Genomic DNA, 26,565 nt, shown 5'->3' on the forward strand with positions numbered 1-26,565 from the left:
CTTGCAATCCAAGGGACTCAATGCAGGAGTCTTCTCCAGCACCAGAGTTCAAAGGCCTCCATTCTTTGGCTTCCTTCCTTCTCATTAGGTGGCCAAAGTCTTTGAGTTTCACCTTCAGGATCTGACCTTCTAAAGGGCACTCAGGGTTGATCTCCTCTAGGACTGACCGGTTGGATGGCCTTGCAATCCAAGGGACTCAATGCAGGAGTCTTCTCCAGCACCAGAGTTCAAAGGCCTCCATTCTTTGGCGCAATGGGTCCAAGATGGGGGCTAGAGAAAGAGGCTCCTTCCAGGAACCCACCTACTAGGATGTAGACCCAGGAAGAACCTTGGTGACCACCAAGAGAATCACGGGGGAAAGCCAAACACTAACCCTTACAAGAAGAGCCCGTCATTGGGACAATGGTGGAACCAACCGAGATGGATGACTAGTCTTCCATAAAAGCTCACCTCCATGTGTCTCTCAAGTTCCTGCAGAAGGGCAATGTATTTGTCCAGCCGTGTGAACGGTTTGCTAAGACTTGTGGTCAAGGTCAATAGCCCAGAGGAGCTCGTCCCTTGATTCTCCATGAACTTCTCCAACTCATCGCTGGAAGAGAAGCATCCGTGATGAGAGAGAAGCAGACCAGCCCACTGGACGTGTCTTCTCTTCCCCCTGGGGCAGGGCTTATTTTTACCTGTGATGGGTCAAGACGTTGACCGCAGAGGGGTGGTTAGTGCAATAAGTGAGGTACAGAGACGCAAATTGCGGCATCAGGCTTAGGAAGCAACCTCCCACTCTTTGCTGGTGTTCGGGGAGTCTGTAAGAGACACACGCACGTCAAAGGTCGGAGAAATGAAGATGTAGGTTGGCATTTAAAACGTTAGCTTTATCTGAGCCAAGAAGAACAGAAACTGTTCTCTGTGGCTGCTCTGACCCTCTGGAACGAGCTCCCCATGGAGATTCGAACCCTCACCACCCTCCAGGCCTTCCGCAAAGCCCTTAAAACCTGGCTGTTCCGACAGGCCTGGGGCTAAAGAGCTGTTGCCCCCCTTCTCGAATGGTATGGTTGCTGTGTGTTTTTTAAATTTTGTATTGTTATGTCTCGTCTTTTTTATTCCCTTGTCTGTACCCCCTTCCCTGATTGAATTGTGAGCCGCCCTGAGTCTCCTTCGGGGAAAAGGGCGGCATACAAATGTAATCAATCAATCAATCAATCAATCAATCAAATAACTTCTCTGCCATTTATTTAGAAATGTCTATTCAGTCCCAGTCTGTACAGGTACTCTTAAAGGTCCTTGACTTAAAGGTAAAGATTCCCCTCGCACATATGTGCTGGCCATTCCTGACTCTAGGGGGCGCTGCTCATCTCCATTTCAAAGCCGAAGAGCCAGCACTGTCCGAAGACGTCTCCGTGGTCATGTGGCCGGCAGGACTCAACTCCCCCGAAGGCACACAGAAATGCTTTAAAAAGTGAAAAAAAAGTTGGCCACGCCCACCCAGTCACGTGACACACACACACACCCAAGCCACGCCCACAGAACCGGTGGGGGCAAAAAAAAAAGTTAGACTTCACCACTGCTGGACCTGCTTTCCCCTGGACCCTCCGAGAAGATTTTAAAGAAGGAAACCTCTCCTGGACTAACCTGGCGCATTCTTCCAGCGTCTGGTTGAGCGTCTGTTGGAAGTTGCAGATCTCCTCCACGTTTCCAAGCAGAGCGGATATGTCTGTAGTGCTCAGCCTAGAAATATACGAATCATGGAAAGAGAGCCGTTCAGCAGGGAAAGAGAATCTCGCCTTAAGAGGCACGCCGAAGGTTAAATATCTACAGCAGTGTTTCTCAACCTTGGCGACTTTAAGTCCTGTAGACTTCAACTCCCAGAATTCCCCAGCCAGCCTCCTCCCCATGAATGGAGATCCCCTCAAATAATCTTACTTACTTGTCATAGGACTGGAGAGACTTCAAGTACGTTCCTAGAAGGGACTGCAGTTCCTTGGCGTACTCGCGCTCCGTTTCCAAAATGTTCTGAAGCACCTGAAGATAAGCAGGAGATAAATGAAGGATGTTAGGAACGATCCAAGTCGATCTTGCCTCCATGGATGTTGGCATCCATGAACAGACTGTAGGTTTATCAACATGGCTAGTAGGCTGACAAGCATTGAAATCCTTCTCATCAAGTGTTTACGGACATGGTGCCAAAAATAAAGTCTCCCTCGAGTTGGCTCAGCTGCTGGTGACTTCATATAAATATCTGTGCGGTTTCTTGGCAACAGGTAGAAGTGGTTTATCATTTCATGCTTCCAAGATATGGTTTCAACAACTCAAGGTTTAGCCTACGATCTTGAGTGTGCTATTCAAGCATGGACCATATCCAGCTTTGGTTGGGCTTAGCTTTTGGAAAGCAAAGTTGAGTTGAGGTCAACTTTTGCTCTTTCCTGGGCAATCGTATTGTTGTTTCCCAGGATATTTATGGACAGGAGAAATATATCAAGAGCCGAGGTGGCGCAGTGGTTAAATGCAGCACTGCAGGCTACTTTAGCTGACTGCAGTTCTGCAGTTCGGCTGTTCAAATCTCACCGGCTCAGGGTTGACTCAGCCTTCCATCCTTCCGAGGTGGGTGAAATGAGGAGCCGGATTGTTGTTGGGGGCAATATGCTGACTCTGTAAGCCGCTTAGAGAGGGCTGAAAGCCCTATGAAGCAGTAGATAAGTCTAACTATTGCTATATAAGTCTAACTATTGCTATATTAAAATGTTGGTGGTTGAGAAATACTGATAAAGAGTGAAGCCCCAGGGTTCATGTTTGATAGCTCTGAGGGCTTTCCATGTTCCAGGTTTAATCACCGGAATCAGATTTCCCCCCACTAATTGTGGACCTCTGTCCTTAATAATCCGGAACCCACCTGTGTTAAGAGAGGACAAAAGATAAGTACAAGAAAATGTTATTTCTATCCCAGAAATACGTCATTGCTGTTTTCTTCTTTGGAAGAACATTTGAAAGCTGCTTATCTCTTCTACCAAAGTAAATAAGACCCAGCCAAAAATAAAAAAAGAAGCAGGAGAATTCTTTGGCCTAACTTGATTAAAAATGGCAGAAGAGTTGACTTTTTTCCCACTCTGACAAAAAAGACCCAAAAATTCTAGAATGTTAAGATTGCAAGAGGGAGCTTTTCTTGAGATGTTTTTTTCCCCCTTCTCGTTGCTAATAATAAGTCCTTTCCTAATAATACCCTGCAGGAATGCCTTAACCTCTGACATCACTGTTGGCACAAACACCCACATGCCAGGGTCCTAACTTCAAAGAAGGAAGTGCTGGGGATATAAAACAGAAATCTCCATTTCCATTGAAAGTGGACCATGTGCCCTTCAAATAGGAGCCAACCTTAGAAGAGACGCTTCTTGGAAAAGCCAATGCGTGTTCTGCTCTCAACTGCAACATGACTTCAATAAGCTGTTGTGGCCGGCGCAATACTGGAAGAAGGAAGATTTGCCTACTATTCAAGAATGGATATTAAAAGTAACAAACTTAGCAGTTAGACTTATATACCGCTTCATAGGGCTTTCAGCCCTCTCTAAGCAGTTTACAGAGTCAGCATATTGCCCCCAACAATCTGGGTCCTCATTTTACCCACCTCGGAAGGATGGAAGGCTGAGTCAACTTTGAGCCGGTGAGATTTGAACTGCCGAACTGCAGATAACAGTCAGCTGAAGTAGCCTGCAGTGCTGCATTTAACCACTGCGCCACATCGGCTCTGCAGAGATGGCTAAAATATCAGCATATCTCAAGGACCATTCAGATGTGAAATATAAACTGGAGTGGAGAAGATGGATTGACTATATTCAAAATAAATACGGGACTAAGAAATTCCAGATAGTTTTATGACTGAAAAGGCGAGGAATGATATAATCTGTTTAGAGTTAGCCCAACAAGAGGAGTTAAAGCACAAATGAAAGAGGATACTAGCTTTCTTTTAGTTTGTTTTAAAATATGTTTGTTAAAGATTTATACCCTGTATTTGCTCTGGGGAGTCGGGGGGGGGGAACGTTGGGAGGGGGTTAGGTTTGGGGGGGGAGGGTGGGGGAGGGGAGGTAAATATTTGTAAAAGCTTTTTTTAAAATTTTCAATAAAAAAATAAGCTGTTGTGGCCCAGCAGCGGCCAGTGGAGGTGGCAGCAGATTCGGACAGTGAGGAGGGTTGGGGAGGAATCTGGGCCATTCCTGGAGTCTGGGAAAGGCTCGGATGAGGGCTCTGTGTCGGAGGCAGAGAGGGGGCCAGAGCCGTATGCCAGTTATCAGCTGCCTTCGGAGTCAGACATCAGTGAGGCAGAGGAACAGCTGGAGCCTGTTCCCAGTATGCACTTGCACAGAGTTTCCAGATGAAGGGAACAGCTAAAGGACAGGGGTCGGCTTGGGAGGAAGGCCACAGGTGGACGGTAAATAGCCCCTCCCAGAGGAAATAAAAGAGGAGCGAAAGGGGAGTGGAGTTTGCAGGAGACAATCAGTTCCCTTCATTGGCTCGTGACTCTCCGAGACTCCTGGCCAAGTTCTGCAGATCTCGGCCTGGCAGCTCTCCAAGCCAGATAAGGTCTGTGACTATAAATCCTCCCTTGAAAGACTTTGCTGGATGTGAATGAGCGGAATTCACAATAAATTAATAAAAGGGTTTTTTTGTCGGGACAAGGAGTTGCTTCCTGCTCTCGGGAAGCCTCTGTCAGAACATAAACTAAAAAGCATTTTTTTTAGTTGGTTGAAGTCATGTTGCAGGAGACTCAGCTATGGTGCTGAAGGAAAGTTGATTCTTCCTTAGCTTAGAAAACTGAAATGGAGAAGAGCTGCGTAATATTCAGACAATCAGCATAACCAGATTCTGTAGCCCCATCGCAAAGCATGTGTTTCGCTTAAGCTTGGCTTGATTTTTTTTTTATGACTTTGTGTGATGTTGCAGCTTTTCTTCAATGGTTCACAAAGGTAGATTTACAGGCATCCTTTCCGTTAGAAAAATCCAGGGGTGATAGAGACGTCTACAGGCTTACCACAGCATAGTAGTTCTTCGTAAGTTGAGGACTTTCGGCTCCTTTCAAAGCCTTGGGAGAGAGCAGTTTATCTGGAGGAGAAACAGTAGGTTATAAAGTGAAATAAAACAAGAAAGAAAAGGAGGCGGAGGAGGAGGAAAACAAGAAGATAGGAAGGAGAAAGAAAAGGAGAAAGAAGAGGAGGAGGAGAAAGAAGAGAAGGAAAATGAGATGATAGGAAGGAGGAAGAAAAGGAGAAAGAAAAGGAGAAAGAAGAGGAGGAGGAGAAAAAAGAGGAGAAGGAAAACGAGATGATAGGAAGGAGGAAGAAAAGGAGAAAGCAAAGGAGAAAGAAAAGGAGAAAGAAAAGAAGAAAGAAAAGGAGAAAGCAAAGGAGAAAGAAAAGGAGAAAGAAGAGGAGGAGGAGAAAGAAGAGGAGGAGAAGGAAAACGAGACGATAGGAAGGAGAAAGAAAAGGAGAAAGAAAAGAAGAAAGAAAAGGAGAAAGAAAAGAAGAAAGAAAAGGAGAAAGAAGAGGAGGAGGAGAAAGAAGAGAAGGAAAACGAGACAATAGGAAGGAGAAAGAAAAGGAGAAAGAAAAGAAGAAAGAAAAGGAGAAAGAAAAGGAGAAAGAAAAGGAGAAAGAAGAGGAGGAGGAGAAAGAGGAGGAGGAGAAGGAAAATGAGAAGATAGAAAGGAGGAAGAAAAAATGAAAGAAAAGGAGAAAGAAAAGGAGAAGGAGGAAGAAAACGAGAAGATAGGAAGGAGAAAGAAAAGGATAAAGAAGAGGAGAAAGAAGAGGAGGAGGAGGAGGAGAAAGAAGAGGAGGAGAAGGAAAATGAGAAGATAGGAAGGAGGAGGAAAAAATGAAAGAAAAGGAGAAAGAAAAGGAGGAGGAGGAGGAGAAAATAGGAAGGGGAAAAAAGAGAAGGAAGAGGAGGAGGAAGAGGAGGAGGAGTAAGGGGATGAGGCTAAAGTGGAGAAGGATTTTTTCACAAACGCAGAAATCATGTAGACCACCTAAAGCTAACTATGGAAACCACACCCTGTTAAAGCATGAGCAGCCCCATATATAGGCTGCTCTGTGCTTTAAGGGACCTCACCCATCTCTCTGGGCACGCAAATCAAACATATCCAAGCAGACGACATCACAACAACCGCAAACACACGAACGTAAACGCCAACAACGATAGGAACGATCACAACAGGTGCCTCTTACCGGTGGATTTAATTTCTCGGACGTAGTTGCTGGGGAACCACCCCGTCTTCCCGTTCAGGGTCCCTTCCCACCAGCCCCCTTCCTCCGTGCGGGTGACGTAAATGAGGTCCCCCTTGTTGATGGTCAGCTCATCTTCATTGGTCTGCTTAAACTGGAAACGGGCCTTGACCACCAGCTGGTGACTGCCGTTTTCGGTCATCTCCTAAAGCAAGGTCAAGAGGAGACGGTTGGTTCCAGAAGAGAAAGATGAAAGAAGAAGTGAGAAAGGGAACCATCCCGTGTCAGGTCTACAGCCATTTTTTTCTTGTGGATCTTTGGCCTGCCACACTTTCTATTGTCTTACTATGCATTTTCTATGGTGGGAAAATGGGAGCGGGGATTGTACGGAGTTAGATGCTATGTAGCCATAACAACATTCTTTCTAGAAAGCAAAGGTCATCCTTTATTTTTGCACCTCGGCACTTGACCGGAACTGGGTGGGTGGAACTGCCAGCATGGCAATGGAAGATTGGACCATGGGATGGACTTGTGGGTGTGAGGAAAACCAGGAAGCTTTCAGATTCGGGTTTTCCCAGATGTGCCAACATGGCTCTCTTAATAAATTGGAATTCTGATTTGATTTTGGATACTGTTTGGAATCCTGACATCCAGACAGCTTAATGAATGTTTAATGTTTAATTAAAAAGGAGGACCAGGAGAGACATGATAGCAGTCTTCCGATATCTCAGAGGCTGCTCCAAAGAAGAAGAGGGAGTCAAACTATTCTCCAAAGCACCTGAAAGCAGGACGAGAAGCAACAGATGGAAACTAATCAAAGAGAGAAGCAACTTAGAACTAAGGAGGAATTTCCTGACAGTTAGAACAATTAATCAGTGGAACAGAAGTTGCCTCCAGAGGTTGTGAATGCTCCAACACCGGATGTTTTTAAGAAGAGATTGGACAACCGTTTGACTGAAATGGTATCGGGTTTCCTGCCTAAGCAAGGGGTTGGACTAGAAGACCTTCAAGGTCCCTTCCAACTCTGCCTGAATAGCAAACAGGAAAGCTTTGTTAGGAAGAAGCAGAAGAGAGATGCTTTGTTAGCCAACCGATGTCAGGACGGGCTGAAACTATGAAGCTGACAACTTCTCCAAAAAAGTTGGATTGGAAGGAGGAAATTCCTGCTTCACCATTCAGCTGTAAAAGTCTTCTGCTGCACCAGGTTAACACCAGGCCTTGAACCCCTGCCTGCTACTTCCTGTGACAATCCAACGTATTTTAAGGATGGCGTATTATCCTTGACTTGGGCTGCTATGCCAGCCTCTACAAAGGAATAGGCCAGGAGAAGAAAGATTTAAAAAAAACAAAACAAGAAGAGAATAGAGAAAGCCAACTCAAACCTAAAGGATCACAAATTTCAATTAAAACAATGTTGCCTTAATTAAGTCCAATCGCTAAGCTGTTTTTTGTAAATAGGTCCCCATCTTCTGAGATGGCAGAAAGGGGCAGAATGGACTTGAGAAGGCCACACTCCCACGGGTGGTGAAGGAAGCTGCGAATGGGGCATTCCTGGTTCTGGGTGGGATCGCGTTGAAAACATACCCCAACTCTTGACTGTCTCTGCAACACTCTGGATAGCCGAGCGGAGGCGGCTCGGGTGAGGGGCTGGCAGTCACCGGGGGACGGAGAAGGCAGCTGAGAACATGGCTTCCTGGTAGAACTTCCTCGGTCTGTTAAAAAGGAGAAGAGGTCAAAAAACGGAAGGAAATAACTCTTGCTGGGCTGGAAAAAGCTCTCTAATGGGTCGAAGGAAGCCTGCGTCTTTTGCACCCCAACTGAAAACCCCCTGAGCGTTTCTCAACTTTAACCATTTTTTTAAATGATAATTTTTTTTATTTTAAACACATAAGCACATCAACAGAAACAAACACATAACTTAAAAACAACATAGGAACAATAAGTTCCATCGAATATCATACCGCAGTTCCGAATCGGTTTCTTTGCAGTTAGTGTTTTCCCTTCTATACATTTCTATCTTGCGTTCATAATCTCGCTACTCGTTATCCATTTTTATGTACAGCCGCCTTCAGGAAAGTGTGGGGCGAAATCCCCCCTTACATGACCTGGCTCACAACACCAGGACTTAAAAGAAGCCTTTCCCGGCCCAGCCTTCGGAAGAAAAAAAGGGTGTTGCTAAGTAGAACAGCTTTCAGCATCATATGGCGAGCCATTTCGGAAGGAGGGAAGTGTGGGTGGATTATTAGTGTGGCATCCATGCGCCGTCCTCTCCGTCAACCAGCTGGTGTCACAGATTGTGTGAGTTGGAGAGGCATCTAGTCCAGCCCTGTTCCAGGCAGGAATTCATTAAGACAGTTTTTCTCAATTTTAACTATTTTAAGATGGGTGGGCCATTCATCCATCCATCCATGATCTATTTGTGTGTGTCTCTCTCTCCCTCCCTCCACCCGTCCATGTTATACGTTTCTCCATCCATCCATCTATCTATCCATCAATTCATCCATCCATCCATCCATCCATCCACCCATCCATGTTATGTTTCTCCATCCATCCATCTATCCATCCATCAATTCATCCATCCATGTTATACGTTTCTCCATCTATCCATCCATCCATCCATCAATTCATCCATCCATGTTATATGTTTCTCCATCTATCCATCCATCCATCTATCCATCAATTCATCCATCCATCCACTCATCCACCCATCCATGTTATACGTTTCTCCATCCATCCATCTATCCATCCATCAATTCATCCATCCATGTTATACGTTTCTCCATCTATCCATCTATCCATCCATCCATCCATCCATCCATCCATGTTATATATCTGTGGGATAACTGGTATAGGTGGATGGAGGAAAGAAACAAAAATCAATGAAAGAATATATATAACAAAACTCAAAATAGTTATGAGTAAAATAAGAGGGTTTAGAATGGTGAAATCCAAATGAAATACAATAGAAGGGGAAATAATCTAAGGTGAGCGGTATCGATTGATGATTGATATTATGAAAAACAGGAAGTTCCTGTTCGTATTGTATTGTATAAATGTGGTGTACGCCTATTTTTTTGTGTGTGTGTGTATTTTTGTGTGTGTGTTTGTTAATAAAAATTAAAAAAAACAAAAAAACAAAAAAAAACATGTTATATATCTGTCTGTCTGTCCATCAATCCATCCATCTACCTATCCATCCATCCATTCATCCTATGTCTGTGTCTATCTGTCTCCCTCTTTCCACCCATCCATGTTATAAGTCTGTTCATCCATCAAATCATCCTTCCATGATATCTATCTGTCTGTCCATCCATCCATACTATATCTGTGTCTATCTGTCTCACTCCCTCTACCCATCCATGTTATATGTCTGTCCATCCATCCATCAATTCATCCATCCATTCATCCAAGAAATGAACATCAGAACACAGTGGCCAAAAAATAAATCAGTATCTCTTTTCAGGTATCAAATGATAGCCTTCAACATTCCCCATCCAGTGTCACAGGTGTTCTTGCCACCCCCACAGATACAAATATATAAATCTCCACTGGTGAGACAGGATGGGACCCTCTGGAAGGTCTGCCATCTGTTTCACACCAAGCAGGACAAGATAAAATCTATTCCGATGTGCTTAGGAAGCCTCAATCCTTTTCTATATTCTTCAGCTCGCTCTGAATCTTGTTAAAATCTAGCATCTGTTCAGCAAGATTCCACTGTTTGCATCTCCTAAAGCTTTTAGCTTTAAATAAAGATTTCATTGCGCATTACCAGCCCGACCATATCATGTTAAGCGGATCCTTGCCAAATCCTCCAAGAATGATCTAAACAGTAGAGAAATAGTAGAGAAAATACTGACACGTGCATTTTACTCTATTAGCAGTCCAACACTGAGAAAGAAAGAAAGAAAGAAAGGAAGGAAGGAAGGAAGGAAGGAAGGAAGGAAGGAAGGAAGGAAGGAAGGAAGGAAGGTTGATTCATTTTGAGGAGGGAAGGAAAGAAGGAGATACATTTTGAGGAAGGAAGGAAGGAGATTCATTTTGAGGAAGGAAGGAAGGATAGACATAGAAGGAAGGAGGGAAAGAAAAATATTTATTTTGAGGAAGGAAAGAAGGAAGGAAGGAGGAAGGAAGAAGTGATGGAGGAAGGAAGGAAGGAGATTCATTTTGAGGAAGGAAGGAAGGATAGACATGGAAGGAAAGAGGGAAAGAAAAAAGAAATATTAATTTTGAGGAAAGAAAGAAGGAAGGAAGGAAGGAGGAAAGAAGAAGAAGTGATGGAAGAAGGGAGGAAGGATAGATGGAATGAAGGAAGATTCATTTTGAGGAGAGAAGGAAGGAGATTCATTTTGAGGAAGGAGAGAAGGATAGACATGGAAGGAAGGAGGGAAAGAAAAAAGAAATATTAATTTTGAGGAAAGGAAGAAGGAAGGAAGGGGGAAGGAAGAAGAAGTGATGGAGGAAGGAAGGAGATACATTTTGAGGAAGGAAGGAAGGAAGGATAGACATGGAAGGAAGGAGGGAAAGAAAAAAGAAATATTAATTTTGAGGAAAGAAAGAAGGAAGGAAGGGGAAGGAAGAGGAAGTGATGGAGGGAGGAAGGAGATTCATTTTGAGGAAGGAAGGAGGGAAAGAAAAAAGAAATATTAATTTTGAGGAAAGAAAGAAGGAAGGAAGGAGGAAAGAAGAAGTGATGGAAGAAGGGAGAAAGGATAGATGGAAGGAAGGAAGATTCATTTCAAGGAAGGAGGGAAGGAGATTCATTTTGAGGAAGGAGGGAAGAATAGACATGGAAGGAAAGAGGGAAAGAAAAAAGAAATATTAACTTTGAGGAAGAAAAGAAGAAAGAAAATAAATAGGATACGGGGAAAAAACTAAACTGGAACATACTTTTGTCTTTGAAAAGGAATAAGCAGCAGTTTCTATAGGAACAGCCAATTTTTTATTCTATTGTTCTTCTGCAAATAGATGGGGCTGTGTGTGTGTGTGTGTGTGTGTGTGTGTGTGTAGATGCCCCACATTGTCAAGATAAAGCCTCTTTCAAGCCTAGCTTGACTCGTGAGTCCTCTGTGGACACGTCCTTGGCTTTTATTTAGCAACGACATGGAAAGTTTGCCTCTGTCTTCTGTCAACGCTTCCCCCACCACCACCACCACCTCCCAGAGCTGGCCTACAGCCCCGAGATATTGCGGTCGCTTGCAAAGCCGGCTGAGCCTTTTTTGAAACTAGCCACGGTTGGCTTTAGCGAGCTGCCTGCCCCCGTCTGCAGAAATATCCCTGGAGCTCGGAGCAAAGCAGGAAGACGAAGGCGAGAGACGTTTGCAGGAAAATATTGTGACATTCCCCCCTTGTTTTTTTCTGCCTTACCTTCCGTGGCCTTGTTGAGAGACAAGAGGGCAGTCAGTACCTTGGAGAAGTTTTCTCCGGAGTAGAGATCGTGGGCATCAAACTGCTGGGAAAAAGACGAAAAAATGAAAGGAAGAAATGTCATGGCAACCTTTGCAGCCTTTAGAATAGAATAGAATAGAATAGAATAGGATAGGATAGGATAGGATAGGATAGGATAGGATAGGATAGGATAGAACAGAATAATGAAGAATAGAATGGAATAGAAAAGGATAGAATAGAACAGGACACAATAGAATAATGAAGAATAGAATAGAATAGAAAGGGATAGAATCGAATAGAAAGGGATAGAATAGAATAGAACAGAACACAATAGAATAATGAAGAATAGAATAGAATAGAAAAGGATAGAATAGAATAGAACAGAACACAATAGAATAATGAAGAATAGAATAGAATAGAATAGAATAGAATAGAACAAAACAGAACAGAACAATGAAGAATAGAATAGAATAGAATAGAATAGAATAGAATAGAATAGAATAGAATAGAATAGAATAGAAAAGGATAGAATAGAACAGGACACAATAGAATAATGAAGAATAGAATAGAATAGAAAGGGATAGAATAGAACAGAACAGAATAGAATAATGAAGAATAGAATAGAACAGAACAGAATAATGAAGAATAGAATAGAATAGAATAGAAAAGGATAGAATAGAACAGAACAGAATAGAATAATGAAGAATAGAATAGAATAGAAAAGTATAGAATAGAATAGAACAGAATAGAATAATGAAGAATAGAATAGAACAGAACAGAATAATGAAGAATAGAAAAGAAAAGGATAGAATAGAATAGAACAGAACAGAATAGAATGAAGAATAGAATAGAAAAGGATAGAATAGAACAGAACACAATAGAATAATGAAGAATAGAATAGAATAGAATAGATTAGAATAGAATAGAATAGAATAGAATAGAAAAGGATAAAATAGAACAGAGCAGAACAGAACAGAATAGAATAGAATTCTTTATTGGCCAAGTGTGATTGGACACACAAGGAATTTGTCTTTGGTGCAGATGCTGTCAGTGTGCATAAAAATACATTCATCCAGAATCATAAGATACGACACTTAGGGATAGTCATATAATACTAAATAAGCCATCAACATAAATCACACTAGGAAACTAAATAAAACAATACGCATTGTAAAGATACAAGCAGCCAGGTTATATTCATAAGTAGGAGGAGGTAATAGGAAGGATGAGATGAATAATAGTAACACAGTTTTAGTAAACAAAATTTACTAATGTAATTGAGGAAATGCAATCCAAACATTTAGAGCAGTCTCAGTTGCTGTGAGTATGCAAAGCTCCATGTTTAGGGGCAGTCTACCTCGCAATACCTGTTGCTAAGTCTGGAGGCTAAGGAAAAAACCCTCTTGGTGAGCTTCCTAGAGATATTGGCTAGCATCCCAAACCTTCACTTTCTAATTATCAACCCAGCTTTCCCAACCCTCCAGATGTGCAGAGTTCGATTCCCAGAATTCTCGACCACAGGAGGGGAGAATGCTGGGATTTTCTAAAAAAACAAACAAACACAAAACACGCCAATCATCCAATCCCAATACTTTTAACACAGCATCATTCTGGCTTTCATTTCGGGGGTGGGGGGGTATAGATTTGTTTGGATTCCCCCCCCCCTGCATTTCCTCCCCTCCTTCTGGTAGCCACCAGTTGTTTTGGCTGCATTTTGCTCCTTAAAACAGAGGTATGCAGAGTTCATTCAACCAAAGGGCAGTGCCACCATCTTCAAGAAAGACTGTTTTTACCAAAGCGGGTTAAATTTTAAAAGTAACTTTTTCCTTTACGTCAGCTGTTTTTGCAACTGAACACCACCACCACCACCCAAAAACGCTAAGCTTCTCTGGTTTTCTTTACATACCAGCCAACCCAGGGCTATTCTGTGGCCTGAGGACTATAATTTTGAGTTTCTAAAGAAGGGAACAGGATTTTTGTTTATTTGAACAACGGTTTGCAAGGCCAAACTATCATCTGTGCCACTCCATGATTCTGGATTGTGGTCCGTATCGTCTCGGGCAGTTTGAGTAACAGAGGAATCTGGGGGCCTTACTTTAGGAGTAAAGATAAAGCTTTCCCTCGCACATATGGGCTAGCCATTCCTGATTCTAGGGGGAATGGTGCTCATCTGCGTTTCAAAGCCGAAGAGCCAGCGCTGTCCAAAGACGTCTCCGTGATCATGTGGCCGACATGATTAAACACTGAAGGAGCACAGAACGCTGTTCCCTTCCCACCAAAGGTGGTCCCTATTTTTCTACTTGCAATTTTTACATGCTTGCTAAGTTGGCAGAAGCTGGGACAAGTCACGGGAGCTCACTCTGTTACACGGCGCTAAGGCCAAACTATAAGGCCGAGGTGGCTCAGTGGTTAGAGTGCAGCACTGCAGGCTACTTCAGCTGACTGCAGTTCTGCAGTTCGGCTGTTCAAATCTCACCGGCTCAAAGGTTGACTCAGCCTTCCATCCTTCTGAGGTGGGTAAAATGAGGACCTGGATTGTTGTTGGGGGCGATATGCTGAATCTGTAAACCGCTTAGAGAGGGCTGAAAGCCCTATGAAGCGGTATATAAGTGTAACGGCTATTGCTATTGCTATAATCTGTGCCACTCCATGATTTTGGATTTTGACCCGTATCTTCTCGGGCAGTTTGAGTACCACAATTATGGCCAATTTATGGCAGAATCATTGCGTGCATGGTCTGGGAGGGAGCTATGTGTTGGAACCCATTTTGTTCTTGCAAACAAATATAGTCCATTTCCCCAAGATTATTATCTACCCAAGACAGCACACAATATAAAACACGCACCCAGATACCGATGCAATCAGAAACAACTCAAGAATGGACATTGAAAGTCACAAACTTAGCCGAGATGGCTAAAATATCGGCATATCTTAAAGATCACTCAAATGAGAGATATAAACGAGACTGGAAAAAATGGATTGACTATATACAAAATAAATACGGGACCAAGAAACTCCAGTTAGCCTATGCTTAAGATCAGGAATGGTTTAAACTGTTTAAAGTTGGCTCAGCAAGAAGAAGCTAAGGTCAATGTAGAATGTCATTAATTTCTTTATTTCTTTTTTTCTCAATAGATTTTAGACTGCGTTTGTTAGAAATCCATACCGTGTACGGGTTCTGGGAAGTCGGGGGGGGGGGGAAGGAGGAGGGGGGTTGGGGTGGAGGGTGGAGGGAGGGAGGGGTATATATTAGGCTAGACAAGAAACAAAATCACACGCCAGTATTTGAAATAATCACATAGCAGTATTCACATAGGAGTATTCCGCTATTTGAGGGGCTGCCACAAAGAAGAAGTGGGGGGGGGGGGGAAATCAGCTTATTTTCCAAAGCACCAGAAGGCAGGACAAGAAGCAATGGATGGAAACTAATCGAAAAAGCAAACCTGGAATTAAGGAGAACTTTCCCGAGAATGAGAACACTTAAATCAGTGGAACGACTTGTTTCCGGAAGTTGTGGATGATCCAACACCAGAGGTTTTTAAGAAGATAATTGGAGAGTCATTTGTCCAGAATAGTTTAGGATCTCTTGCTTGAGCAGGGGGGGGGGTTGGGCTAGAAGACCTCCAAGGTCCCTTCCAGCTCTATTCTACGATTTCTCCCGTTAAGATGGATCGGGACAGAATGTGCATCAGCAGTAGAAATGACTAATAAAAGGCCCTTGAAGAGGGGGGGGGACCTTGCATCCTTTAAAAAAAAAGGGGGGGGAGAGGAAGGGACACCATCTGTGGCAGCCAGAATGGCATGCATCATTTCGTAAGAGGCATTCCACCGTGTGCACAATTGGAAAATTCCCCCCTTTTTAAAAAAAAACATATTATTGGTAGCCTATATTTATGGAAGCATCACCGCCCCTACAGGAGATTTAATCACGGTCAGGTTATAAATGGTATCACGTCCACATCCAAGACAGACCCCCATCCCATCCAAGCTCACCCAGAATTCCTGAATGAGTTTATAATCAGAAAAATCCTTGCTATGGATCTAAGGACATTTCACCGGTTTATCTGTTTGCATAAGCAGCCAAATTCCCTTAAAACCAATTTCTCCCTTTGACGGACTGATCACTGCCATCACAGGATTAGACAGTCCAGGGGTGGGTGGGTGTGGATGGGGGGAATAGCCGTGCCTCCTTGGATGGAAAGCAAGATGGGAAGAGTGGCAGATTGGGATCAGAAGGAAGAACCTCACCGAAGGAGGCCTCAACCCAGTCCCACCCTGGGAAGAAGAAGGTCTTCTGATGTTCTCCAGAACTTGCAAGTCAATCAATCAAGGTAGGACAGAACTGACACCATGGTGGATCTCCCCCACCGAGTGGGTGGGTCTCCCCACTCCCCCTGCCCCTCTTAAACAAGGCCCTCCTGGTTTAGAGTCTAGAGCAGGAGGTGGGGTGTTTCCAAACTTTGTCAATTTTAAGACTTGGCTGGCTGGAGAATTGTGGGTGTTGAACAGTGGTGGGTTTCAAAAAAATTTGGAACCTACTCTGTGGGTGTGGCCTCCTTTGTGGGAGTGGCTTGCTGGCCATGTGACCTGGTGGGGGGTGGCTTGGCAGCCATGTGTTTTCTCTCCCTCCCCCTCTCTCTCTCTCCTTCCTTTTGTCTCTCTGTCCCTTTTTTCTTTTTTTCTTTCATCTCGCTCCCACTCTTTCTTTCTTTCTTCTTTTTTTATTTATTTATGTCTTCCTTTCTTTCTCTTTCTCTCTCTCTCTCTGTGTCAGTCAGTCAGTCAGTCAGTCTGTCTGTGTGTGTGTGTGTGTGTGTGTGTGGCAGTGGTGGGTTTCAAAAAAAATTGGAACCTCTTCTGTAGGTGTGGCCTGCTTTCCGGATCCACTGGTGGAACCTCTTCTAACTGATTCGGTAGATTTGACGAACCGGTTCTACCGAATAGGTGCGAACTGGTAGGAACCCACCTCTGGTGTTGAAGTCCATAAGTCTTCAAAGTTTGGGCTTTGGATAGTTCCTCTCCGTGCAACCCCCCCCCCCCCCCACAAGGAAAGGCATTGTGCAACTGTTCCAGTTTTTTTTCACCCTTCAAGGGTGCCAATGGCCCCTTCCCGACTTTCAATTGCCAATCACTTTGCCTGCTCTTAACGAGAGATCTAGCGCCCCCCCCAGCCTCTCCCCTCTGTTCACCCCCTTGTCACTTATATAAGTTTATAAGTTTAATAGCATTTATATGCCGCCCAATCCTGTAGGACTCCGGGCGGCTTACAGTACAGAATAAATCAAGGGGAAAAAAATAGGAAAGAAAAGATAGATTTTAAAAAAAACACACCATGCACTCCGTTCCAAATGGGGCTGGGCCGTATTTTGGGGTCAACAGCCCCAGGCCTGCCGGAACAGCCAGGTTTTAATGGCTTTCCAGAAGGCAGAGAGGGTGGGAAGGGTCCGGATCTCTGCCGGTAGATCATTCCACAGGGCCGGGGCAGCAACAGAGAAAGACCTCCCCCGAGGAGTCGCCTCTTTGCTCCAGAAAATCAACTCCGTTAAGGCCGGAGAAATCATTCATCTGTTTCTGGGCCGACAGCAGAATTCCCAACTTGACCTCTAAGTCGAGTACAGATTGACAGGAGGGACGGATGGCAGCTCATCAAGCGGGACAAGGCCCCCTTCCAGTTGGAAGCTGCCCCCACCTCCTTGATGGATGGAGAGCAAAGGCCATAAGTGGACGATGGGCCTTGATGTCCAACCCCCTCTTCCCCCCCCCTCAAATTGGATCTGGAGACACCCAGGGCTTCGGCACAGCCGCATCCTGCAAGAGGACGCCCTCCAGATGTGGAAGGGGGGCGCCGCGGCTGCCCTTCTTCGGGCTGCGGGGGGAGGGGGCTCCCCTTGCAACATCTGGAGGGCATGGCAAGAAGACCCAGCGCCGTTCGGAGGAGAGAAAGGACGGAGCCGGTTTTTTTTTTGGTTTGTTCACGGGGATCCTCGGGGCGCCCCGAAAACCGGGGTCCAAAAGAGGCTCCGGTGAGAAACTTAGCAAGGAAGGAGGAAGCGACTTACCTGCGCTGGAAGCTTTGCGGGGAAACCTTGCAGGCCCCGGGAAGGAGCGGAGCAGGGTCGGGGGGGGGGGCGGCCCGGGGAGCCCCTGCGCGGGTCGCGAGAGGCGCGGAGGGGATGCGGAGGGGACCGCGGAGCTGGAGGAGGAGGAGGAGAGGAGGAGGAGGAGAGGAGGAGGAGGAGGAGGAGGAGGAGGAGGAGGAGGAGGAGGAGGAGGAGGAGGGCGAAGAAGAAGAGGAAGACTCCGCAGCTGGCTCGCCCGTCCGTCGGGTGGCTCAAGCCCTCCGCTCCCTCTGCCCGGCCGCTGCTGCTTGCCTGCCTGCCTGGCTGCGATCTCGGAGCCCCGTTGGGCAGGGACGGCGCTGACCCGGAGCTGGATCGCGGGCGGGCGGCGCAAAGCAAGGGAAGTGACAGGCGGCGGGAGCGGGAGGCAGCCAGCCAGCCAGGCAGGCAGGCAGGGGCGATGCTCCGGAGCGCCCCCTCCGCGCCGCCTGCCTGCCTGCTTCGGCTGCCGGGGAGCGCCCTTGCCTTCTTGCCTTGCCGCTCCCCTCTGCGTCAAGGCGCACCGCGGGCAAAGGGTCTCCAAGGGGGGGATCCCGCTCAGCTCCCCAGAGCCCGGGCGGGGTGTGTGTGTGTGTGTGTGATGATGTCTGCGGGGCTCGGAGGGGAAAGATGCGCGCCCCCCCCCCGGTCCCCAAGTCCTCGCCGGTCTGACAGCGCGCAAACCTCTTTTGCAACAACCTCGCTGTGTAGGACAAGCAGGGCGCCACGATCCTCCCTCCCACCCTTGGCGACCAGTCTTCCAAGCGGTCGTTGCCCCGGATCTGCAAGCACGAACAGCCGGGGGGGGGGGAGCGAGGGAGGGGATGTGAGCCAGGCTGCAATGAACAGCTGGTTTCGGACGAAACGGTAGTTTCGGCCGCGGTTTCGGATTGCAGAGGGGAGCGGCCCCGGCGTTGCAAAAAAAAAAAAAAAAAGCCATTTCGCGTTAGCCCAGGAGGTGCCCAATCCGGCAGAAGCGAATTTTTCGGGGGGGGGGGTTGGGGTGTGTCTCCCTTGGAACTCCCTGCCACTCGACTCCCTGTCTGTTGCCCAGCCTGGTAGCCCATCAGAGTCAGACACACGTGTCTGTGTGTCTGTCTGTCTGTCTCAGGATCTATTGGGCAGCCTTGTTGGCAGAAGAGCAACTGGGTGGGTGGATGGGTCTCCTTTGGAACTCCCTGCCACTCGACTCGCCTGCCTGTTGCCCAGCCTGGCGGCCCATGGCAGGGGTGGGGGCGTGGGGGGTTCAGGATCTACTTGGCGGCCTTGTTGGCAGGAAAGCAACTGGGTAGGTGGGTGGGTGGGATAGAGGCGGTGCCCCCTGGAAGCTGGTATTTTTCTCATCCCCCCCCCCAATTATCTTGCCCGAAGCCCCGACTTAATGACAACCAGATCGAATCCAGACATCTGCTTCGGCTTTGCCCCTCCTTTCTCTGGGGCAGGAACTGAATCATTCCCCAGACACAATCTGCCGCCGCCGGGGAACAATGGGAGTGGGCTGCAAAAGGGGAGGGGGATTCCCCCTCCCCAGACTCACATATGACACTTGGTGGGAGTTGCAAGCACCGATTTTTCTATTTCTTCTCTTCCACGCCCTCCCCACCCTACCCTTCGTCTCCCCCCTCCCACCCCCCAGATGTGTCTGTAAACCCTGGAAGCGGAGCGGGGACAGGGGGGCGGCAGGGGAAAAATACCCCCCCCCCAGCCTTCCTAAAGATAAGGGAGACCGAAGGAGAGAAGGCTGGGGAAAGGCGGTTCGCTCTTGGGAAGCCTAAAACCGGACATTCTGGTTCTTGCATTAGCTGGACTCCGAAGAAGTCTCGCATTGAGGCGACGGAAGGGAAGGAAGAACTCCGAGAACGTCTGAACTGGCCTTGCTACAAGAGAGTCACAGGATTGAGGAGCTGCTTCTGGGGCTGGAAGCCCCCTTTGAAATCCTCCCTTTGAAATCCTCCCTTGTCCCAGTTCTCTCTTGTTCAGCCTTCAATCCATCCATCCATCTCTGCCTGTCTGTCTACCCACCCATCATTATCTATCCTCCCTCCCTTTCTCATCTATCTATCTATCTATCTATCTATCTATCTATCTATCTATCTATCTATCTATCTATCTATCTATCTATCTATCCATCCATCCATCCATCCATCCATCCATCCATCCGTCTGTCCACCCATCATCTATCCCTCCCTCCCTTATCTATCTATCTATCTATCTATCTATCTCTATCCATCCATCCATCCATCCATCCACCCATCCATATCTGTCTGTCTGTCTGTCTCTCTATCCACCCATCATTATCTATCCTCCTCCCTTTCTCCCCTATCTATCTATCCATCCATCCATCAATCCATCCATCTCTGTCTGTCCACCCATCATTATCTATCCCTCCCTCCCCTATCTATCTATCTATCTATCTATCTATCTATCTATCTATCTATCATCTATCTATCTATCCATCCATCCATCCATCCACCCATCCATATCTGTCTGTCTCTCTATCCACCCATCATTATCTATCCTCCTCCCTTTCTCCCCTATATATCGATCTATCTATCCATCCATCTCTGTCTGTCCACCCATCATTATCTATCCCTCCCTCCCTTATCTTTCATCTATCTATCCATCCATCCATCCATCCATCCATCCATTCACCCATCCATATCTGTCTGTCTGTGTCTGTCTGTCTGTCTATCCACCCATCATTATCTATCCTCTTCCCTTTCTCATCTATCTATCTATCTATCTATCTATCTATCTATCTATCTATCTATCTATCAGTCCATCAATCCATCCATCCATTCACCCATCCATATCTGTCTGTCTGTCTGTCCATCCATCCATCTCTATCTAGCTATCCACATCTATCCACCCACCCACCTCTCTCTCTCCCTCCCTCCTTCTCCCCTCCCCTCTCTCATCTACCTACCTACCATCTCCCTCCCTCCCTCTTTGCAAACTGTATTGGAGTCAGTTCCTGCTTATTTCCAATGGAAGGCCGAGGCTGGGAATAAACCCTTTCGAGAACCAAAACGGACTGATATTATTTTGCAGAATGGAGGACAGAGCACGGTGGCCCTCTACAGCAGCCACACCCACAATCCTCAGTCCTTCTTCAACCCACGGAAGACGCCCTCAAGGGGTCCCATTGGGTCAGGGCATCCGGTTGTAGCGGCTCTTCCTTACCACCACCCCTGCCGCCCACCGCCTATCCATCCACAGACCCTTCCCGGCGCTGTTATCTGTTGCTGCTTACCTCCACTTTCAGCGCTGCACACCCGTTTAAAAACTGTTGGATATTGCCAAGGCAGTCGGCTTCGGTCCTGGGCTCCAGGCAATACTGAAAAAAAGAACCAAAATCTGACAGTCAACAGATTTGGGAGCTTGTGACAACTCCTGTCAGCTGGCTCACTTTTGTTCTCAAAGAACATTACCCTGCGTGTTCGTAGGAAGGAACAAGACAGCTTGGTGCTCACTGGATTTTCACAAGAAGATGGGCTGTGGGTGGGTGGGTGGGGGCGAAGGGGGGGGGAAGACAAGCTGTCAGCTCAGGAAGAACCATGGTGGAGCAAATGAACCCAAAGCCACCCAGAGATTAGGACTTGACGCCGAATGCTGGTCGCCATAAGATGCCCTCTGCTAGGGTAGGAAGAGAAAGATTGTTGGAGATGAAAGACCTGTGAACTGGGAGATCCCTCTGCTGAGCAATTCTGGGAATCTGTATGGGCGATGGACCAAGTGGATTCAGCCTAGAAATAAGGAGACATTTTCTGACCGTGAGAACCATCAACCCATGGAACAGAAGTTGCCTTCGGAAGTTGTGGGAGCTTCATCCCTGGAGGCTTTCAAGAAGAGACAGGACTGCCCTCTGTCAGAAAGGGTGTAGGGTCTCCTCCTTGGGCTTGACTAGATGACCTACAAGGTCCCTTCCAACTCTGCTAATCTATCTCTCCTATCTTTAGAAGGTCTTCTGCAAGAGCTAGCTAGCTAGCTTGCAAGACGTGAGAATGTGCAACTTCTTCAAGATGAAGGAGAAAGATGGTAGCAAGGAAAAAAAGCCATTTCTTAGGTGGCTTCTGGCCTGCTTGGTTGATTCAGTTGGAAAGCCAGTTGGATAGGAGATACTACACAAGAGACTTTTGCTGCACCAGGCTGTTTGTTAGCCTAATTTCAAGTGATAATGGCAACCTTTAAAGCCAGGTGTGGAGTCTTGTATTTCAAAGACTTGCTCCCATGCAAATTTGATCCTTAAAACAGTTACCGCTGAATTTGGACTAGCGTTGGCCAACCTTCTAATTATAATTCTGGTCTTTCTGGTTTTGTTGCTCTGGTGGATTTCTCTTTCTTTCTTTTTTTTCCTTTCTTGAGAAATGGGGAAGTCCTCTGAAGAGGAGGGAAGAAAATGTGCATAACAACAACTGGAATAAATCATCTGAAACTGTCTTCTGAGGACCTCAGAACCTGAAAAACATCGTGTTTTCCTTGCTAAGATACCGTTTTGGAAAGGCATTTCTGAAGAAGCAGCACGACAGGGGAAAAAAAATGAGGTTCAGTGAAGGCTGTTTCATTTAGAATAGAATAGAATAGAATAACAGAGTTGGATCTTGGAGGTCTTCTAGTCCAACCCCCTGCTTAGGCAGGAAACCCTATACCACTTCAGACAAATGATTATCCAACATCTTCTTTAAAATTTCCAGTGTTGGAGCATTCACAACTTCTGGAAGTAAGTTGCTCCACTGGTGAATTGTTCTAGCCATCAGGAATTTCCTCCTTAGTTCTAAGTTGCTTCTCTCCTTGATTAGTTTTCACCCATTGCTTCTTGTTCTGCCCTCAGGTGCCTTGGAGAACAGCTTGACTCCCTCTTCTTTGGGGCAGCCCCTGAGATACTGGACCAGTGCTATCCTGTCTCCCCAAGTCCTTCTTTTTATCAAACTAGCCATGCCCAGTTCCTGCAACCGTTCTTTATAAGCCTCCAGTCCCCTAATCCTCTTGGTTGCTCTTCTCTGCACTCTTTCCAAAGTCTCAACATCTTTTTTTTTTGACATCGCGGCGACCAAAACTGGATGCAGTATTTCCAGTGTGGCGTTAACCAAGGCATTATAAAGTGGTATCAACACACTTCACGTTTATGGAGAGGTGATTTTCAATTCTTTCATTTTGTTGCTGTTCTTAGGAATTCCTGCTTGGCTGATTAAGCACGAATGATGGACTTGTCCCTGGCTGAAACAGTCGTGGTTTATTAGAAAGACGTTTTTCCAAAGATGGATAGGATGGATTAAGAGACGGTTTCAGAAACAAATAAATGTCTCTATCTAGCCGTTGTATTGGCTTAGCTTGCATATTGATCTGTCCAAACTCCAGGTATGGAGTTTGTAATTAAGACTCCAATTTTCACAACTCTCCACTGTTTTTATGCTGGGCTTCAGACCACCCAGTCAATCACCCGGGCAGAGAAGCTGATCACATCCCAGTTGCATCACTGTGGGTTTAAAATGCAGCTGGTTGGATAAAATCCCCCTTTTGCTGGCAGATCCGGGCCTAAAACTCAAGTCACTGTTTACAAGTCACAGGGGACTTCCCAGGATGGCTAACCCATAATTTCTATAGATTCACATGCAGAGACTTGGATCGAAACACAGCAGTTTAAAAGGGCAAACGCAAAGAAGAGGTATGGATTTGCAGCTGGCCTCCTGAGTCAGCGTTTTGCAAACAAATGGCTCCCTCTAAACACCGAGCTTCGGCTAAAAATAAAAGATTTTTTACTCCGGTTCAGCACATCCAAAGGAAAGGGACTCTGCCTTTCAGGAGGCCTGGAGCCCTTCAGGAGGACTGCAGGGCCAAGGATGTTGGATTCTCACATCATAGTTCCTGGTTTTGAGCAGAGCTCAAGGTAAGAAAGGGCTTGCGAAGCGCAGAGAGGAGGAGACAGAAGGGGAAGGAAGCGTCCTTCTCTGCGTTTCATCCTCTTGTTTTTTTTAAAGCTTTTAAAATGATTGTTTATATTCCACCCTTCTTATGCCGGTTCTAATGGCCACAGGGAAGATTGAATTGACCAAGTAAAAAGTGTTATCAAAATACAACCGACTATGTGGCGCTGTGAAGTCCATTATATCTTTTATCTTTTTGGGGGAGGGAAAATAACGTTTTCGCATCAAGTCTGCAAAAACAGCTGCCTGGTTGTGATTCCTCAAATTCCAGGCCACGGTTGCAAGGCCCCCCATCGTGCACTTCCTGCCTGTGGGCTTCTCCCCCCCATAAGAAGCAACATCAGCAGATCTTCTGATCTAATGAAGCAGGGGCTGAGGTTAAGAGTCATGTGGACAGGATACGGCTGAAGGACAGCAGTGGATTTGAAGCACCAGAGGGTCAGATTTTGGAAGAATCTGTTTTGTTTATAAACCCAAGCCAATAACACTACAGTTCTCCTTCTCCTTCTCCTTCTCCTTCTCTTTCTCCTTCTCCTTCTCCCTCTTCCTCCTCCTCCTCCTCCTCCTCCCTTTTCTCCTTCTCCTTCTTCTCCTTCTTCTCCTTCTCCTTCTTCTTCTTTCTTCTCCTCCTCCTCCTCCTTCTCCCTTTTCTCCTTCTCCTTCTTCTTCTCCTCCTCCTTCTCCCTTTTCTCCTTCTTCTCCTCCTCCACCTCCTCCTCCTCCGCCTTCTCCTCCTCCTCCTCCTCCTTCTCCCTTTTCTCCTTCTCCTTCTCCTTCTTCTCCTTCTTCTCCTTCTCCTTCTCCCTTTTCTTCTTCTTCTTCTTCTTCTTCTTCTCCTTCTTCTCCCTTTTCTCCTTCTTCTTCTCCTTCTCCTTCTTCTTCCTTCTTCTCCTTCTTCTCCCTTTTCTTCTTCTTCTTCTTCTTCTTCTTCTTCTTTTGCTGCTGCTTTTTCTTCTTCTTCCTCTTCTTCCTCCTCCTCCTCCTCCTCTTCCTCCTTCGCTTCCTTCTTTCTTCTTCTTTCTTCTACCTTTCCCTACAGGATTGGCTCATTCAGAGTGGCAGGGGAAAGAAATTCAGCTGGTTGAAGGAGTCTTCTACATCAGGGATCTTCAAACGTGACAAACGTTTAAGGCTTGTGGACTTCAACTCCCAGAATTCCTCAGCCAGCAGGAGGAATTCTGGGAGCTGAAGTCCACAAAGCTGAAAAGTCGCCAGGTTTGGAGATTGCTACTCTAAACCCTTCTTGATCCCTACTCTAAACCTTCTAAATTCAGAGAGGGAGGCGTCCGCGCAGAAATGCTTCCTTTTTCAAGAGAAAGAAAGGAACTTCCAAGGCAACGCGAAGAGACAACATGGTTTTATTTCTTCCTCTTTCTTTCTTGTTGGTGTTTTCCATCTGCCTCTTGCACTTTCCAAATGCGCTTCTTGGGGGGAGATGTAAAAGTTCACCGTTCTTCCACTTCTGCCTCAGGGCTTCTCTTTTTTTTTTTTACGCACGGATTTCTAAATCCATGTGAACGTCCTCTACTTGAGTCATCCCTCCTTTGAAATGAATGAGTCTGGAGACAGGAGTGGAAGGAGAAAAGAAAGGACTGAAATAATTTTTAGGATCTCGTCTGCCTTGAATTGAGAGCTGTCCTTGAGGAAATTAATGGTATTTTGGCATTCTCTCTCTTCTTCCCTCTCTAAAAGGCCCCCTTGTATCTCTGTTGTTTTCCCCCATCACCACTACGTGCAATTAAAATTTACCCTTCGACGCTGAAGAGCAACAATTGTGCAGAACCTGTTCTAGCTGGCCTCCAAAAAGTCCAGCTCTTATCTACCCCCCTTTTTCTAAAGCAAGCGAATCCTCACCGGTCATACCTTTTCAATAGAGCCAGGCAGAAGTCGTAGAAGGAGTTTGCAAAGGACAACTCCGTCTCTGAGGGATGTCTTGAGGAATTTCTTGGGGTCCTCAACCATCATTTTGGGGGAATTTAAAGCCCCCATGGAAATCAACCAAGTCACCATTCGCTCCTCTGGATTCATGACTGAAGGCTGTTCTGCTCTTAGATGTTTCTTTTGTGCAACGGTGGAGCCAAACCCACATCCGTGGCTGCATCTTCCGGCTTCTTATGAGGTGGGCGAAAAGGCAGTTAAAGTGCTTCCCCTATTACCCTCCACCTATAAGAGGACGAACCAGTTGAATACTTACAAAAAGAAACCCCAAGCAAGAAAGCACCATCTTGGACTGGCTTGGACTGGAGGAACAAGATTGTTGCATTTCTATCGATTGCCTTATGCAATTACTTCTGCGGAAGAACAAAACAGAACATTCCGCGCACCACCACCACCGATGTCGCAAATGAAAGTGGTTCAATTTAACCATGGACTTCAACTCCCAGAATTCCCCCAGCCAGCCTGCTTGAAGATGGGTAGACTTCCCACTCCCAGAATTCCTGAAGTTGCCAGGCTTGAGAGAGAGAGAGAAAAAAACGCCCTGCAAAGTTTGCAATAAATAGTAAATTTCTCTAATTCTGTGATGGGGCGAGTGGATAGGAAGGGCGAGAAAATGGATAGGTAAAAAAAAAATCTCCCTGCGAGGAAAATTAAAGAATCTACCAGAGGGAAACAGTGTTGTGGCTTCGTTTAAATCTTGGTGATTTTTCTACTTGCAGGGATAGTTTTAAACGTACAAAAGATTTTTACTGAGCTGTAAAAGTCAAGATATGTCCAAAAGATGCATTTCTAAAAAGTGAGTTGTTTTTTAGTGGGGGGGGGGAAAGGGAATTATCCATTATTTTAGTTGCCATCGTTCACCTTCAGACTGTACAATCTGTGACAACGCACACACAGACCAGGACCGATGAGGATTCAGTCAAGAATCTGTTAAGGCATCAATCCACACAACACCCACGTAACTCAAATCAAGGTTAGGTATTTTAAAAGGTTTACATCTTTAAATATGAG

The 26,565-nt window shown here is 46.0% G+C and overlaps 1 protein-coding gene across 4 annotated transcripts in view; it reads right to left on the reverse strand.

Moving 5' to 3' along the window:
- Positions 1–25,820, reverse strand: part of ARHGEF6 (Rac/Cdc42 guanine nucleotide exchange factor 6) — a 54,658-nt gene extending 28,838 nt beyond the window's left edge. Inside the window, exons 1-10 of one of the 4 annotated variants that reach the window (XM_032228048.1) lie at positions 25,480–25,820; positions 20,946–21,029; positions 11,574–11,655; positions 7,794–7,921; positions 6,213–6,414; positions 5,015–5,085; positions 1,922–2,016; positions 1,627–1,722; positions 678–800; positions 451–589 (exon numbers count right to left, since the gene is read on the reverse strand). In XM_032228048.1, coding sequence (XP_032083939.1) covers positions 451–589; positions 678–800; positions 1,627–1,722; positions 1,922–2,016; positions 5,015–5,085; positions 6,213–6,414; positions 7,794–7,921; positions 11,574–11,655; positions 20,946–21,029; positions 25,480–25,644 — 1,185 coding nt within the window. In that variant the 5' untranslated portion in view covers positions 25,645–25,820. Of the gene's footprint in view, positions 1–450; positions 590–677; positions 801–1,626; positions 1,723–1,921; positions 2,017–5,014; positions 5,086–6,212; positions 6,415–7,793; positions 7,922–11,573; positions 11,659–17,653; positions 17,780–20,945; positions 21,030–25,479 lie in introns of those variants that run through there. The other 3 variants (XM_032228047.1, XM_032228051.1, XM_032228050.1) reach the window with 3 other exon arrangements.
- Between the last annotated feature and the right edge of the window lie 745 nt (positions 25,821–26,565).

Source organism: Thamnophis elegans, chromosome 12 (genome assembly GCF_009769535.1).
Source record: "Thamnophis elegans isolate rThaEle1 chromosome 12, rThaEle1.pri, whole genome shotgun sequence".
Classification (NCBI taxonomy): Eukaryota; Metazoa; Chordata; class Lepidosauria; order Squamata; family Colubridae; genus Thamnophis; species Thamnophis elegans.